The 17777-nt window shown below is 38.6% G+C and overlaps 1 protein-coding gene and 1 pseudogene across 6 annotated transcripts in view; both read left to right on the top strand.

Annotated features, from left to right (window-relative positions):
- Positions 1 to 116: 116 nt before the first annotated feature.
- DZANK1 (double zinc ribbon and ankyrin repeat domains 1) overlaps positions 117 to 17777 on the top strand; it is a 145520-nt gene continuing 127859 nt past the window's right edge. For 3 of the 6 annotated variants that reach the window (XM_053670961.1, XM_053670962.1, XM_053670959.1), the window contains exons 1-3: positions 119 to 349; positions 10427 to 10605; positions 12863 to 13016. In XM_053670961.1, coding sequence (XP_053526936.1) covers positions 10497 to 10605; positions 12863 to 13016 — 263 coding nt within the window. In that variant the 5' untranslated portion in view covers positions 119 to 349; positions 10427 to 10496. Of the gene's footprint in view, positions 350 to 10426; positions 10606 to 12862; positions 13017 to 17777 lie in introns of those variants that run through there. The other 3 variants (XM_053670965.1, XM_053670960.1, XM_053670964.1) reach the window with 2 other exon arrangements.
- On the top strand, positions 3202 to 3943 carry LOC119060089 (chloride intracellular channel protein 4-like; annotated as a pseudogene).

The following is a 17777-nucleotide window of genomic DNA, read 5'->3' as shown; positions in this document are numbered from 1 at the left end:
TGCTGTCCCTCACTCAACGGCGCCGCCATATCCTCTTATTTTTTTTTTTTTCCAGAATGTCATTGCCTGTCGGGCGAACGAGCCTAATTCCCTCATTCTGAGTTGAGACGCCGCTTTGTAGCACCTTTCCAACCTCTGTGAAGGCATATTCTTGGATGCCTACGGTGAAGCCTTAGGAAAGGACCTTCAGGCCTGTACCCCTCCCCTTGTCAAGCCTCATGGGCGGAGCTGGTTGCTAGGAACCGGGTTTTCACCAATCACCTGCCTAGCTCTCAGTAGGCGGGGCGCGGCTCGCAGCGTCTTTGGTAACGGAGACCTTGGTGGTGGAGAAGGCCAGAGGCAGTGAGAGGTGGGTTTCCTGGTTGGGGACTGCAGAGTTATTTCGGGGTTCTCAATTTGGTTCCGGTGGCTGCAGGTGGTGGAGGAGAAGGACCTCCCACACTCCTGTCGAAAGGGAGAGAAAAAATCTCTGACTGCCCGTAATAGGCGGGAATGGGGACCAGACGGGGTTCCGGATCCGAGAGGCGAAGGGGCAGTGAGGGAGATGGAGTTGGGGCTTGGGGGTGCTGTTTTCCCCACACTGTCACTTGGGCCTGTCGGATCGGTTTACTCCTTGATCCCCTTTGCTTGAGGCCCACCTGCCGCCCCAGACTCCAAAGAGCAGCTCCTAGTTAGCCGCGCCCGAATTACTCGCTCCTAATTACTCATTTTTTCCAACTATTTTTTTTATTTTAACTGACTCTCACGCAGATGGAAATGTGACGACGCGCAGGCCCCCCAAGTCCACCCGTTCTTTTGTAGGAGCTAGTGATCTATTAGTATTTGCAGTTCAAATTCCTGACCTCCGACCTGGAACTACGATCGTATCTTACCAGGCATTAAGTTCTCTCCCACATTCATTTATATCACTTTTGGGAATACATTCTGTGACAAAGCTCAGACCACAAGATGTTTAGAGCAGCATTATTTAGAATTGCAACAATCAAAAGAAACTAGTAATATCCTTAATACCTAACCACAGATTGATAAAATTATATAAGTATGTGAAAAACTGAATAATAGAGTGAGGGTGCAATAAATAAACTGTAAAATTGAATGAATTATATAGATTATAGTTGAGTAAAACCTATGTATCCACAAACACTGGAATTTGAATAGGCTACACAGTGATGTAAAAGGTCGTTGTGTTAAGGTGAGGGTTTCTTCCATGCATTCTTTACATACTAAAAATTATGACACTGTCCAGAAAAAAATAAGTAAGGCCTCCATACTTAGATTTGATAAATATATATTTGTGGGGGTGACTTTCCTCGAAAGTCCCCCCAGCTGCCAGGGATGAGAGTAAACATGACAGAGATATGATGTGATCTGCTTGGGGAGGAGAGGTGGCCATTTCCCAGAGGAAAAAGGCCATGAACAGTGGCCAGTTTCTCAGGGGAAAAATACGTTGAGCCCCCTCCTCTAGGGACTTTTATTGGGTCGTAATACACAGCAACACAGGGCAGCAAGGATCAAACAGTAGATAACATTTCAAAGAAATCTGAGGGCTTAGTCTGAGTCTGTCAAGAAAAGAGTTTTAGGGTTTCCTGCTTCAACCCTTAACATATGAATGAACGCAGTCTTAGCAGAGGAGATTACACAGGTTTATCAGGAAGTGTTTGTGGTGCCAGATTTTTCCCCAGGACACAGCAAGGTGAGGAGCTGCACCCCTCTCCCCATCAGATATTTAGGCTTAAGGGGATTAGAACCAGGAAGCGCTTTTCCCAGAGGACATGGGGACTCGGGCTATGTCAAAGCCATGGGGTGAGAGTCCATTGCTCTTTGTTGCAGTCCCCCCCCACCCGAGTCCTTCCATGATGGCCTCCCAAGTGATCGTGTTATACCTAGGTTGCCCCTCCTCTGAGGGGGTCTTACCTGTCTGACCATGCTTTGGAGGCAGGGAGGAAACTGAGACAGCATTTGCTACTAGACACAAGCTTGATCTCCTGCGGCTTGCGTTCCAGAGGTCCTTAGCCACAGAGGATACAGTTACAATTCCTAGAACCAGGCAGAGCGGTCCACAATATATATTTATTAATAACTATATACTTACGATATTTATATTTATATTTGCCATGACTGGATGGGTCAGGTCCCAAGGGAAGGTGACAGTAGGGGGAGGAGGGGTTGAGAAATCAAAAGATATTCAAAGTGGGGTCAGGTGGAGTCTCTTCTCTGGGATGCAGAGGAGGGAACTGTTTATTGGTGAAGTCAGGCTGTATATATTGAGCCAGCTTTGAAGCATAGCGTGAGAAAGAAAAACTGCAAGGCTAGGTACATTTTATTTTTAGAGAACATTTGCTGTTCCTTCTTGGTACAGTGATATAGCAAGCAGCCAAGTCATTCTTTTCTTACAACAATCTATCAGGCAGTCTTCCGTGGCCTAGGGCAGCTGTGCTCAACCCGAGGCCTGCTTCCAACTCCTTTGGCACACATTATCTTGCTTGGCTCTCCACACTATTTAAGTATATTTATATAAAATATGTTTATTAATTAATTTATTTATAAATATAATAGAGTGGAAGACTTTTATGTTTGTTGCTCACTGTTTATATTGGTGACAACTTTCTTTCCTCTGAGGCTTGATACTCTGCCATCCTTCTAAAGTTCCTTTGCAGCTTTCAAATGCAAGAACTACCTGATGACAACTGCAGGGCCTTGGACATGGAACTTACTCAAAGGAGTTGGCTCTAAATTAACATTTCATGCTATATATATGTATATACTGTTGTCTGTTTTTCTTGTATGATGAATTGCCAAGAAGCCAAGAGAGGTGGCTCATGAAAGGCTGATAGTAATCCAGAGGGAACTTGGACCATATCATTAGTGATGGTCTCTGTTCTTATGCTATCATTTAATTTGCCCATTTAAAATAACTCCATTTCCCCATCCCATGTATTCATGCTCTTTTTCCATGAGTAAAGTTAAGTATTTAGAATCAAAACCCCAACACAAGACTTCAACAGCAAAAAAATACAGCTGAAGCAATAATTATTTCAATTAAAAATCGAATGAGTCATGCCAGAGGCATGGGGTCGTGCTGGGGAGCTCAATTCCAGGACTGTCAAAGAAGGCACTGGGCGGCAGGAGCCCACACCAGAGGGCCCCCGAAGTAGAAGCAGCCACTGCTACCACTGTCTGCTGAGCACAGCCCAGTGAGCCATGGCGTTGTCAAGGCACTTGACCTGGCTAAAGGAGGAAGACAAAGAGCCCACCGCCTTTCCATCGAGGCTGGCAGTGAGGGTGAATACTTAAGAAATTGCCCCTTTTCCTGTAGGTTCTTCACAGTTCTTTGGTTTCAAAGGAGTTGTATTTAGTGTCACAACTGTTGACTTAAAAAGGAAGCCTGTACACCTGCAAAACTTGGCTCCCTTGACCCACCCACCATGTTTAACTTTCAACAATGAAGTTAAAATGGATATAAATAAGATTGAAGAATTTCTTGAAGTCTTATGCCCTCCAAAGTACTTAAGCTTTGACCAATACACCAGGAATCACATACTGGTAGAATGTACATCTTTGCCGAATTCTCTGCTAAGAATTCCAGCCAGAAGCTAATGAAGCATTGGAGAGGGATCTACATTGCAGAAATTCGATGAATATCTGAATTCTCCCCTTCCTGATAAAATTGAGGAGAATAATATGGAGGACATCAAGTTTCCCACATTTAAATTTCTTCATGGCAATTAAATGACATTGGTTGATTGCAACCTGCTGCCCAAACTGCACATTGTTAAGTTGGTGGTCAAAAAAGTATCACAGTTTTGATAGTCCAAAAAGAATAACTGGCATCTAGAGATACTAAACTAATGCTTATAGTAGGGATGCATTCACTAATATCTGCCCCAGTGATAAGGGAGTTGAAATAGCATATAGTGGTGTAGCCAAAAGACTTACCAAGTAAAATAGCACTTATGAGACAGATGTCTTCACATCTTATCCTGACAAGAATATGCTTTTCCTAGCAGAGTGCTACACTTCCTATAAAGTAGAACTTTATTTTTCATGAACGTGGCCGTTATTCAATATTAGCATAGAGGCTAGATAAGGTATAGTGGCTATCTTTAAACATATACTCCTAAGCAGTATTATTTAAAAATTCTTTTACTCTGCTTACCTCTTTTACCTCATATCCTCCTCTCTTCTAATTTGGAGACACTTCATCACAAACTTTTTACTTTAGAGGTAGTTTGCCATCTCTGTAGAGCCCTCACTATTGTGTCCATTCACAGTGTATAGATGGCAGAACTTTTGAGGTGTAATATTGAACTGTTAAAATAGTAACCATGGCCTCATCACTCAGCCCCAAACTGGTACATAATGCATGGTACAGGAATATTTATGCATTTTTATAGTATTTAGTAAGAGTATATGAAAGAATTGCTACTGTTTCAAAAAACTCAGTTTAGTCTATCTTGGATATATGCTAAAGGGAGTTATCACCAGAGAAGAGAGCCTTATACCAAAGTCACTACAGATTTTGCTATTTTCCTTTATACACAGACTTTTAGTTTTTCTAAAAGCATTTATCCTTTATATCAATTTTAACATCTGACATTATATAGAAGCTAAAAGTTTAAAGGAGGAATAATATTCTCAATCCTTAAGCATTTTATCCATATATGATACACCAATGGGCACCTGATATTCTGTCTAAATGTGTTTGTTATATATATTTTGCCCACTAACATTCATTTGGAACATTATTGCTGTCTTCCATTATTTTAAACATGTCCTTTTTATAAGTAAGCATAGACCTTGCTGTTTGTAGTTTTTTGAGCAAGGCTACATAAACTGATAGTTGATTGAGCTATAACAGCACAGTGACTCATAAGGTAAAAATGAACACTTACAGAAATTAACCTAAGCAATGTAGGGTGCGATTGTCAAAATATCAAGTAGAATTTTTTTCTAAAGCATATTTAATGTGGATAAGCTAAAGAATGCATTATCCATCCCATATAAAAAATAAGACAAATATTTGCAGCTTTTTCATCCCACCCTCTTTTGCTATTAGACTTTGGGTGGAGGGTGGCTCACTCCCTTTGGATTAAATTATAGTTCTTAGGGTGAGTACGTATTTACTGCAGTTTTGTCTAATGTTGATCACTGTATTTCTTTCAGTTAAATTTTTCTATAGCCACAATGAGGAATACCACTCTGCATGTTCATTTGTTTTTTAAATTGAATTCCTAAACCAAGTATTATTTGTGCTGTAAAAAGGGAGGATGTACTTTGTGAAAATAAAACAAATGTTTGCTGTGTATTTATTCATTTTTAAAAATGGACTTTCTAAGTACTACTCCAAAGATGGGGTTGTGACTATAACACATTTTTGGTAAGTTTTTATACTTAACTTCTTTGAGAAGTACTGTTTCTCATAGGCTGTTTTTTGGAAATCATAAGTATATTGCTTTTTAAATGGCAGTGATTTCCTCCCTTTGATATGCTAACATTTAGTAAGCATTGGCTTTATAGAAGCAACCCAATTTTTATAAGCATACTGCATATTTTTAACCTATCTTAAGTAATTAGCATAGTACAGAAAGATAAGAAAAGCTCCATATTGTATCCATTTGGCTCAGGGAAATTTGCTTTACCTTTCTTAACACTCCTTATTGCTGATCAAAAGTTTGAGTGCTCACCTTTCTGTCATTAAATATTGGACGCTGATTTATCTGCTTCCAGGAATCAGCACTATCAGGTTATCCAGTGAGAAATTCTATAGCAGTAGCTTCAGTGGGTGAAAAATGCCGCATCTGAAGGCCCCCCACCCTTATTACCAACTGGTACAGTAAGACAAAAAAAAGGCACAAATGAAAGAACAGACCAAAACTCCAAAAAAAAATACAACTAAGCAATGAAGAGATAGCCAACCTATCAGGTACACAGATCAAAACCCCGGTAATCAGGATGCTCACAGAATTGGTTGAGTATGGTCACAAACTAGAGGAAAAAGTGAAGGCTATGAAAGTGAAATAAAGGAACTGTACAGGGAACCAACAGCAAAGGGAAGGAAACCGGGACTCAGATCAACAGTTTGGAGAAGAAGGAAGAAATAAACATTCAGCCAGAACAGAATGAGGAAACAAGAATTTGAAAAAATGAGGAGAGGTTTAGGAAACTCCAGGACAACTTTAAATGTTCCAACATCTGAATCATATGGGTTCCAGGAGGAGAAGAGGAAGAGCAAGAAATTGAAAAGTTATTTGAAAACATAATGAAGGAGAACTCCCCCAATCTGGCAGGAAATAGACTTCCAGGAAGTCCAGGAAGCTCAGAGAGTCCCAAAGAAGTTGGATGCAAGGAGGAACACACCAAGGCACATCATCATTATATTACCCAAGATTAAAATGAAGGGAAGAATCTTAAAAGCAGCAAGAGAAAAGGAGACAGTTACCTACAAAGGAGTTCCCATCAGACTGTCAGCTGCTTCCTCAAAAGAGACCCTGCAGTGCAGGAAAGAAGGGGCTGGAAAGAAGTATTTGAAGTCATGAAAGGCAAGGACCTACATCCAAGATTGCTCTATCCAGCAAAGCTATCATTTAGAATGGAAAGGCAGATAAAGTGCTTCCCAGATGAGGTCAAGGTAAAGGAGTTCATCATCACCAATCCCTTATTATATGAAATGTTAAAGGGATTTAATCTAAGAAAAAGAAGGAGATCAAAAATATTAACAGTAAAATGACAACAGACTCACGACTATCAACAACTGAACTTAAAACAAAAACAAAAACAAACTAAGCAAACAAGTAGAATAGGAATAAATTCACAGAAATACAGATCACATGGAGGGTTATCTATCAGCAAGGAGGAGGAAGGGAGAGAATGGACGAAAAGATACAAGGAACAAGAAGCATAAATGGAAGGTACTAAGTAGACAGGGGGAGGTTAAAATAGTTTGGAATTAGAGAAGCCAAAGAACTTATATATGTATGAACCATGGACATGAACCAAGGGGGGCAGAAAATGCAGGTGGGAGGAGGGGTGCAGGGTGGAGGGGAATAAAGGGAAAATGAGAGAAAAAAAAGTCACATCAGCACCAGTACACAGACAGCCATCAGTACTTTTCACCTATCTTTAAAGAGTGGTAACTTGACATTCAGGTGATAGTGAATCTTGCCTTATAACTCAGAGTGTGGAAAAGATTCAAAAGAAGGGTGTCTGCTTTTTTTTCCAGTGAATGGTATAGAATAGAGGGCTAATGAGGAAAAAGCAACATTCCTTAAAACAGAGTGATGAAATTCACATTCTTCATTTGTGAAGTATATGTACCTTGGATATTTATTTTCTATCTTTAAAAAATCCATGACTCCACTTGCCTGTTCCTCTCAATGTCCAAGGAAGATAGATCTTTATAATTTTTGATGAGGGAATAATTATTTTTTATATAGAAAGACATTACTTTATCAAGGAAGTTAGTCAAATGAAATTGAGATTGGCAAATGGACAAAAGCTAGTAAATAGTATGATCCCAACACATGTTTTTTTTTACCCCATTTTATATTTGTAGGAAGATCATAGCTTAGGAGACTTAGGAAATCTTAGGAGACTTGGAAATAAAAGTTTTGAAGGGAATTCATGTAGTGTATGGGTTGCCATAATGGAAATCATCTGATATTATTTCTGCAACTATCAAGTAGAATTTTGAATCATATCCCCCCTCATTAAACCAAGAAGGAGATTAGAGGCTGAATGGAAGGTCTTTTTCCCAATGGATTCTGAGAAGTTTTTCTGTTCATCAGTTGGTAAGGTCTCCGCTATTTCAGTTGATGCTTCCTTTTTTTTAAAGGTGCAAATACAGATTTTTCTATGCAATTGTATTATCTTCTTTTTACTAAGATTGTTGATTAGTGATAAAATTCATATAAGGTTTTATTTTTTTGGTAACTTTAGCTTATACAACTTAACTTTAAACCCATGAGCAGTCTGTATACAATTAAGAGATTTTTTTTTCTAATATATTTTATTGATTATGCCATTACAGTTGTCCCATTCCCCCCCTTCATTCCCCTCCACCCTGCACACCTCTCCTCTCCCATTCTCCCCCTTTAGTTTATGTCCACGGGTCACAAGTTCTTTAGCTTTTACATTTCCCATACTATTCTTGCCCTCCCCCTTTTTTCTACCTACTGTCTATGCTACTTATCCTCTGTATCTTCTCCCCCATTCTCCTTCTCCCACTCCCCTGTTGCTAACCTTCCGTGTGATCTCCATTTCTGTGTCTCTGCTCCTGTTTAAGGAGTCTGCTTAGTTTGCTTTTGTTTTAGGTGTGGTTGTTAATAATTGTGAGTTTGCTGTCCTTTCACTGTTCATATTTTTATCTTCTTTTTCTTAGATAAGTGTCTTTAGCATTTCATATAGTAAGAGCTTGGTGATGATGAACTCCTTCAACCTGACCTTATCTGAGAAGGACTTTATATGACCTTCCATTCTAAATGAAAGCTTTGCTGGATAGAGCAATCTTGGATGTGGGTCCTTGTCTCTCATGACTTGAAATACTTCTTTCCAGCCCCTTCTTGCTTGTAAGATGTCTTTTGAGAAAGTATCTGACAGTCTGATGGGAACTCCTTTGTAGGTGACTGTCCCCTTATCTCTTGCTGCTTCTAGAATTCTCTCCTTCATTTTAATCTTGGGTAATATAATGATGATGTGCCTTAGTGTGTTCCTCCTTGGATCCACCTTCTTTGGGGCACTCCGAGCTTCCTGGACTTCCTGGAAGTCTATTTCCTTCACCAGATTGGGGGAGTTCTCCTTTATTATTTGTTCAAAAAAGTTTTCCACTTGTTGCTGTCCCTCTTCCCCTTTGGGTACCCCTATAATTCGGATGTTGGAACGTTTATAGATATCCTGTAGGTTCCTAAGCCTCTCCTCATTTTTTTGAATTCTTATTTCTTCATTCTTTTCTGTTTGGTTGTTTATTTCTTTTTTCTGAGCCACTCCATTGACTTGAGTCCCAGTTTTCTTTCCATCACTATTGGATCGCTGTGCATTTTCCTTCATTTCACTTAGTGTACCCTTCATTTTTTCATCTAATTTATGACCCAAATCAACTAGTTGTGTGAGCATCCTGATCACCAGTGTTTTGAACTGTGCATCTGATAGGTTGGCTATCTCTTTGTCTCTTAAAAGTATTGGCTCTGGGGCTTTGATTTGTTCTTCTGATTGAGCCATTTTTGGTCAGGCCGTGCCTGTTAGGTATGAGTGGTGGAGCCTTAGTTGTTCACCAGGGTGAGGCAACCCACGTTGCTGGGTTGTGATGCTGTATGTAGGGGCGGGGTCAGAGAGGAAGCAATGGTGCACTCTCTCAGATCTCAGTCCCCACTGCTACTTCCCACAAGTTGGCACCTTTTCAATCAGTGCTTTTAGGCTTTATTTCCCATCCCTGGGGCCCTGGGTTGTGAGGTCTGTCTTGCTGCCCATTTTTGCCTAGTTTATCTGCATGTGAATGTGTGCTGAGGTCAGCCCCATGCCACCTGCACTCCTGGGTCTGGCTGCCACTGCCTTTTCCTGCTGCAATCCCTCTCCTCAGACCACCAACTTTGCCCATCTTACCAGTCTGGTTAAATGGTTGTTGGACCTTCATACAGTTCAGTTTTCTGTTCTGATGTGTTTCTGTTTCTAAATCTTTGTTGTCCTTAATTTTGGTTGTGCAAGGAGGTACAGTATTTCCACCTACATCTCCATCTTGGCTAGAAGTCTCAATTAAGAGATTTCTGACGTTTATTCTTACATTAAGGTGATGAACTCTAGAATTTAGGCAGTTTTCCTTCTGTTGAGTTTTGAATCTCTCCAGCATTGCATGATAGAGAGTTTTTATTTCTCTGCTTTTAAAATATCCATTTAGAAAATATCTACAAGGTAAAAATGATAAATAAAAATGTATTTTTTCATGAACAATTAAATACATGTTTCATCGAGGTCATCTGAATTCTTACACTAGTTATAACAGTATTTGATTCAAAGAGAGGAAAGCATGCATTATTGATATACTATACGAGCTTTTTAAAAATTTCATTCTTTACATATTATCAAGGTTGTGGTTGCCAAAATTATATTTTTATCATGGAAAAATTTTCAATTCCCTAAGTCATAATGTTGAGCAGAATTGAAGTATTCTTTAGAATTAATTGAAAAGGCAAATGAAATCTTATTATAGAATGCTTGTATTTTCTTTTGTCTCTGGAACCAGTATGTTGATGGCAGTTATTGTATTAAAGTAAAGTATATTTTCACTATACTAAAAGGTTCTTTGTTCTTCCCTTTCATTAAAATAAATAACAACTTGAGGTAAAAAAATTGAATAATATTTTTAGGTGATGTATTAACAGTATTCTTTTTAGTTTTTTACTAATTTTACTGTATTGAAATGTGGTGCTTCTTTCAGCTTTTGTGTTCAAATAGAAGTTGTTGGAGTTTATTTCCATGTGCATTTTTAAAAAATGTAAACAAGGAAAATGACTGCTGGTTCAGTGTGTGTCCCTCAGATCATACCACTGCGAGTGCCTCACCCTGGAAAAGCCAACCATGAAATTGATAACAATACACTCTTGGAAATGAAATCAGGTAAGAATCAAACATAGTTGAAATGGTTTAAAATAACACAACCATGCACTTTATGTTGGTTGTTGGTTTTCTTCTTTGCGTGTTTTCTACAATCAGGACCTTGGCAGTTTATAAAACTTCCAAAATTTGCAACAGTGTTACATTTGGTGGTTTACGGAGTGGTGTACATTTAGACTGAAATGGTTAGCTTTGACCACCGTTTTATATGTATAGGTACATAATTGCAGCAATGCCTGGACTCACCTTAGCTGAGGTAGGATGTCCCAGTGCTTCCCCAGATATTCACAGGATGCTCATTATTTTTGCTGGGACAAGGAATTTGACCTAATAACACAGAGTCTTTACTCAGGTTGAAGATTGAATTCTGGGTTTGACAACTTCTGGTGATTTTTGGTTCATCAGCCTTCTGGAATCTCAGTTTCCTTAGTATAAGATAGTGATAATAATATCTAACCTTTAGAGCCATCGCAAGTATTAAATGAGTTGATATGAGGTTTGCAGGGGCTAGCATGTATTAATGCCAAAATAAACCAATGAATATATTCCCTACTAATGTCAGAAGTGTGTGTAATATATATATATATATATATATATATACACACACACACACACACATACTTATATATGCATATATATGTACATACTTATATATGCATGTATATATACATATGTATGTATAATATAAAGAGGAGGGAAATTTTTATAGATAAAACATGAAAAAATCTTGTTTAAAACAGACTTTGAGATCCCAATATACTTTAATAATTGATATGTGTGAAAATTATTTATCTGTTTTTATATTATGATCCCTGTGCTTCCTAGACAGAGTTCCAACTAAGAATGTATTACATTATACTATGCCCTTCTTTACCTTAAAAGCTAGTATTATTTTTAAAATTCTCAAAGCAAAATACAAATTTTAATATATGTGCCCCTGACTTTGAAGTTGGACGCTTTTGACAAATGGCGATATGAGTAACAGGGTATCCAAATTTCTAATATTTTAAGTGTCTAATAAGTAATTCTAAAATTCAGTAACAAAAAGAATAATAACACTATAGAAAATGGACAAAGGATATAAAGGACATTTTGTAGGAAAGGAAATATAAACGTCTTTTAAACATACAAGAAAATGCTTTTGCCTCCCCTTTACCTGCTTGCTGACCAGACCTCATTCCCTGCTTTATTTACTCCACTGCATTTGATCACCTTTCAACAGGTTGCATATCATTTTTTGTTTTACTGTTTGTGTCTTCTTCCTGAAATGGATGCTCCATGAGAGCAGGGACTTTGGTCACTGGTATATCCCCAGATACTAGAACAGTCTCTGGCACATAATAGGTATTTGATAGATATTTATTGAAAGAATAAATGAATCTTACTCAAAATGTAAGAAATGTGAGTTAAAACTACAAGATACGTTTTTTAAATCCAAAATATTGGCAAAACTAAAAGAAAAATTGATAGCACATGATATGGGAGAGATCATGGGCAAAAAGTCACTCTTTACCTACCAATACAGAAAAATATCCAAGGTATGCTGTTAAATGAAAAAAGAAATGAATAGGTATACTACATCCTTTGTATAAAAAGAGTGAGAAAATTAAGAACATGCACATATATGCTTGTGTGGATATAAAATAGTTTTGAAAGGATACCCAGAATGTTGGGAGTGGAAAGGAGAGCTTTAACTATGTATCATTTTTGAAATGTTAAATCTTGATTCATATGCATTTATTAGCTTTAGAAATTTTCCAAGAATTATAAGAATGAATCATTTACCAAGTTCAGCTAAAATATAAAATAATTTCTTAAGCAATGTGCAAAAAAATGAAAAATTATCTTCTGATTTCTACATGGGTATTCCAGTCTTAACATAGACCCTCTACTCTATTTGTATGTATCAGTGCCCTATTCAAGACACAGAATAGCATAGAGGTTCAAGAGTATGGGCTATGCATCCAACTTAGCAGAAGTCAAACCACAACTCTGCTGTTATTTGATAGATTTCTTAACCTCTCTGGGACTCAGTTACCTCATCTATAAAATGGGTATAAAATAGGATCTATCTTATAGGGTTTTACAGATGAAACTAATTTATTCACATAAGACAGAGTGCCCAGCATAGAGAAAGAACTCAATTATTGTTAATTTCTACAATATATAAAAAATCTTATTAAATAACTGACCCTTTGGCATTATTCAGGGACTTGTTGCTTTAGCATTAATCCCAGTTATTCTGTTTTGGGTTTTTCAGATACCCCAGATGTCAACATATATTACACCCTGGATGGCAGCAAACCTGAATTCCTAAAGAGAATTGGTTATGGTGAAAGTAATACATTTAAGTATACAAAGCCTATTACTCTGCCTGATGGAAAAATACAAGTTAAAGCTATTGCAGTCTCTAAGTAAGTTAAGAACATGATGATTAAAATAATTTCTAATATAATGAAATCTTAATTTTATTTCTTTCTTTCTGTGAGAATCAGTGCTGGACCAGAAGGGCACTAAAAATTAAGTGCCCAAAACAAAAAATTATTTTGGGCCTGGCCAGGGAGCTCAGTTGGTTAGAACATCATCCAGATATGTCAAGGTTGCAGGTTTGATCCCTGGTCAGGGCACATATGTAAGTCAACCAATGAATGCATAAATAAGTGCCACAACAAATAAATGTTTTTCTCTTTCTCAAAATCAATAAATAAAAATTAAAATAATTATTTTAATTTCAGTGTATATCTGTAATTTTTTGTCTTCTATTGAGGTATGCTGTAAAGTGCAGAATTCATAAGAGTACACCTCAATGAAGTGCTTTGTGTGTTAATACTGTTTTTGTTTTGAATTCCACACTGGAATTTCAGGAACCTTTCCATACGTATATAGGTTCTTTGGCTTCTCTAATTTCATACTATTTTTAACCTCCCCCTGTGTATTTTGTACCTGCCATTTATGCTTCTTATTCCTCCTATCTTTTTCTCCATTCTCTCCCCTCCTCCTCCTTGCTGATAACCCTCCATGTGATCTGTATTTCTGTGAATTTGTTCCTATTCTACTTGTTTGCTTAGTTTGTTTTTGTTTTTGTTTTAAGTTCAGTTGTTGATAGTCGTGAGTCTGTTGTCATTTTACTGTTAGTATTTTTGATCTCCTTCTTTTTCTTAGATTAAATCCCTTTAACATTTCATATAATAAGGGATTGGTGATGATGAACTCCTTTACCTTGACCTCATCTGGGAAGCACTTTATCTGCCTTTCCATTCTAAATGATAGCTTTGCTGGATAGAGCAATCTTGGATGTAGGTCCTTGCCTTTCATGACTTCAAATACTTCTTTCCAGCCCCTTCTTTCCTGCACTGCAGGGTCTCTTTTGAGGAAGCAGCTGACAGTCTGATGGGAACTCCTTTGTAGGTAACTGTCTCCTTTTCTCTTGCTGCTTTTAAGATTCTTCCCTTCATTTTAATCTTGGGTAATATAATGATGATGTGCCTTGGTGTGTTCCTCCTTGCATCCAACTTCTTTGGGACTCTCTGAGCTTCCTGGACTTCCTGGAAGTCTATTTCCTGCCAGATTGGGGGAGTTCTCCTTCATTATGTTTTCAAATAACTTTTCAATTTCTTGCTCTTCCTCTTCTCCTCCTGGAACCCGTATGATTCAGATGTTGGAACATTTAAAGTTGTCCCGGAGTTTCCTAAGCCTCTCCTCATTTTTTCAAATTCTTGTTTCCTCATTCTGTTCTGGCTGAATGTTTATTTCTTCCTTCTTCTCCAAACTGTTGATCTGAGTCCCGGTTTCCTTCCTTTTGCTGTTGGTTCCCTGTACAGTTCCTTTATTTCACTTTCATAGCCTTCACTTTTTCCTCTAGTTTGTGACCATACTCAACCAATTCTGTGAGCATCCTGATTACCGGGGTTTTGATCTGTGTACCTGATAGGTTGGCTATCTCTTCATTGCTTAGTTGTATTTTTTTCTGGAGCTTCGATCTGTTCTTTCATTTGGGCCATTTTTTTTGTCTGGGTGCACCTGTTACGTAGTAAGGAGCAGAGCCTTAGGTATTTGCCAGAGCGGGACAACCCACATTGCTACACCATGGTGCTATGTGTGGGGGAGGGGTCACAGAGGAAACAGTGTCACTTACTTGTCTCTCACCCTACTTTCAGTCACTTTTGCTACCCATCAGTAAATTGTGCCCTTTCATGTGCTGCCCTGTTGCTGAGTCCCGAGTGGGTTGTATTGTGTACATTCTAGGACCTTATGGGCTTCTCCTATGGACTTTCCTGGGAGGCTGGGAGTTTCTCCTGCTGCTTCAACCCCCACAGTTTTTTTCAGTCAGAGGTTTTGAGACATTATTTCCTGGAGCTGGAATCCTGGGTTGTACCATCTGTCCCGCTCCCCAGTTGTTCCTCCCAGTTTATCTGCACACAAATGTGGGACCCCCCAGTCCTCAAGCTGCCATGATTCCCCTCTACCCTGACTGCCTATTTCAGCCCCTCCTACTGGTCTGGATGAATGTTTCTTCTTTTAACTCCTTAGTTGTTGGTCTTCCATACAGTTTGGTTTTCTGGCAGTTCTGTTGTTTCTTTTTTTTTTTTTAACTTGTCGTTGTCCTTCTTTTGGATGTGCTAGGAGGCAAAGCATATCTACCTGTGTTTTCATCTTCGCCAGAAGTCCCTAGTAATTAGTTTCTTTTTTTTAGGTATTTCTTTTGAAGATTTTTATTTATTTATCTCTAGAGGGGAAGGGAAGGAGAGAGGGAGAGAAATATCAATGTATGGTTGCCTTTTATGCATCCCCTGCTGGGAACTGGCCTGCAACCCAGACATGTGCCTTGACTGGGAATTGAACTGGAGATCTTTTGGTTCACAGGTTGGTGCTTGATCCAGTGTATTGAGCCACACCAGCCAGGGCTATCGTACATTCTTTCCTTTAAGAATGTGGTTAGGTTAATTTTATACTGAAAATGAGGAGTCATAGGCCCCTAAGATGGATATTTTGGTCAAGATGGAGTCCAGATGTTACCCCCATACTGTCTCAGTTTCACTGCCAAAAGCAATAAGAAAGGTCAAACCCAAAAGCAGATGTTTTTCTAGTCTCTGCTTGTGTCATATTTGTTAATATTTCATTGGCCAATGCAAACCACATGGCAACACCTAAAGTCAATGTGGGAGGAGATTCTACAAGGGCACAGGGCACAAGGATGTGGATTCAGGGAGGCATGAGGCTACAGATGTGCCTGAGAATCCCCCCAGGGAGCTTTGCAGAATCTTCATGCCCAGGCCACACCCAAAACCAACTAAATAACAATCTCTTGGGGGTGGAATCTGGGCATCAGTATTTTTTAAATTTTCCAGGTGATTCTAATATGCAGCCAAAGATGGCAACTGACAAACTAATGGGGGAAAAATGTTTCCATTTAAAGAAATTTGACCAGCATACTTTTTTGGAATGTTTTTATTAAAGTTCGATATTCTAGAATTAAAGAAAAGGTATAAGGGCATTGTCATATTTGTGCTTTCGTGTGCCTGTATATATATTCATGAATTTCACATCAGAGAATGGTCATTAAAGAACACAGGTGGACAGGAGGGTCCAGGAACTCAGGAACATCTCAGTGGAGAGGGGGATTTTCAGGTTTTGATTGTCCATATTGATGGTCTAGTTTGAGGTCTATAAAGTTTCTGATGTCTATCTTGCTTCTTTAAAAGCCATCTTTGTGGTCAAGGACTTCCTATTTCTAATGCCATTATTCTGTAGTGTGTTTTTTTTTTTTTTGCCAATGATTTAATATCTTGGTCAAGGTGTATCCAGCCAGGCTGAGGTAAAAGTTGCCTTGAACTGAAAACAGGTAGTTGAGGGTAATCAGAATCCACTGAGAACAGTCACTTTTTTTTTAGCAGAACCTGAGGAACCCCCTAGTTTTGCAACATCAGTAATAAATTTAACTTGCTGGCAGATTACCAGAGCATCTATCAACAGCTTCTTGGAATATATAATGTGCCCCAAAACACTGTATTTGTGTGGAGGAAGATCCAGATATTGTCTCCAAAGGCAAGAAGATAACTGCTTTGAGAGTGGTAATTTGGAGTTGGGGAAAGAGGGTGGAGTTTGTTGAACTTCACATGTGGATTTTAATCACAATTCCATCTGAAATTATTTGTGTGACATTAAGGTATGTGGCCATATGAGTCTCAGCTTCATCTTTTGTTAAATGAAGTTAACAGAACTTACTGTAGCCATTATGAAAATTAGAAGTAAGATATATAGTAGCTGTTGTTGTTTGATATTATTCAGCTTTTTTGAAAGATTTTACTTACTTATTTTTTGAGAGAGGGGAAGGGAAGGAGAAAGAGAAAGATCAATGTGTAGTTGCCTCTCTTGTGCCCTCTACTGGGGCCCTGGCCCACAACCTAGGCCTGTGCCCTGACTGGGAATCAAACTGGCAACCCTTTGGTTTGCAGGCCCATAGTCAATCCACTGAGCTATACCAGTCAGGTCTTATTCAGATTTTTAACAAAGGGCTAAAAGATTGCTGTTGTGTGACCCAACTCAACAGGCATGCCTCAATTTGAAAAGTGTAAGTCTGGTGAATAAATGGTTTTCACTTCACCCTTTCATGTTCCTAAACCATAGGTTCTCAATTGGGTATAATTTTAGGCCCAAGGGGACCTTTTGTCATGTCTGGAAACATTTTCAGTTTCTATAGCTAGAGGTGGGAATGTGCAAGTGGCATCTGGTGGGTAGAGGCCAGGGATACTGTTACACACTTTACAATGCACACAGGGCAGCCCCCCACAACAAAAACCTATTTAGCCCAAGCTTTCAGTAGTTTTCTTCAATTTTTTAATCCTCACCTGAAGATATTTTTAATTATTATTGTATTATTGATTTCAAAGAGAGAGAGAAAGAAAAAACATTGTTGTAAGCTAGAAACATCAATCAGTTGCCTCTGATACCTGACCAGGGGATGAACCTGCAACCTTTTGGTGTATGGGATAACATTTCAATCAGTCAAGACATCTGGCCAGTACTCAGCAGTTTTCAGTAGGTTGAGAAAGCCTGACCTAGACCAAGTTGCAGAATTTTACAGCTCCAGCTTCACTCTCCTTGCAATCATTCAAATAATTCTGGTGTTTTATTGAGGGGATAGTAATCTTTGTGAAAATAGAGCTACATGTAAT

Source organism: Artibeus jamaicensis, unplaced genomic scaffold, assembly GCF_021234435.1.
Source record: "Artibeus jamaicensis isolate MK-2021 breed Jamaican fruit bat unplaced genomic scaffold, CSHL_Jam_final contig_65, whole genome shotgun sequence".
Classification (NCBI taxonomy): Eukaryota; Metazoa; Chordata; class Mammalia; order Chiroptera; family Phyllostomidae; genus Artibeus; species Artibeus jamaicensis.
This window is presented reverse-complemented; position numbering and strand designations above follow the sequence as displayed.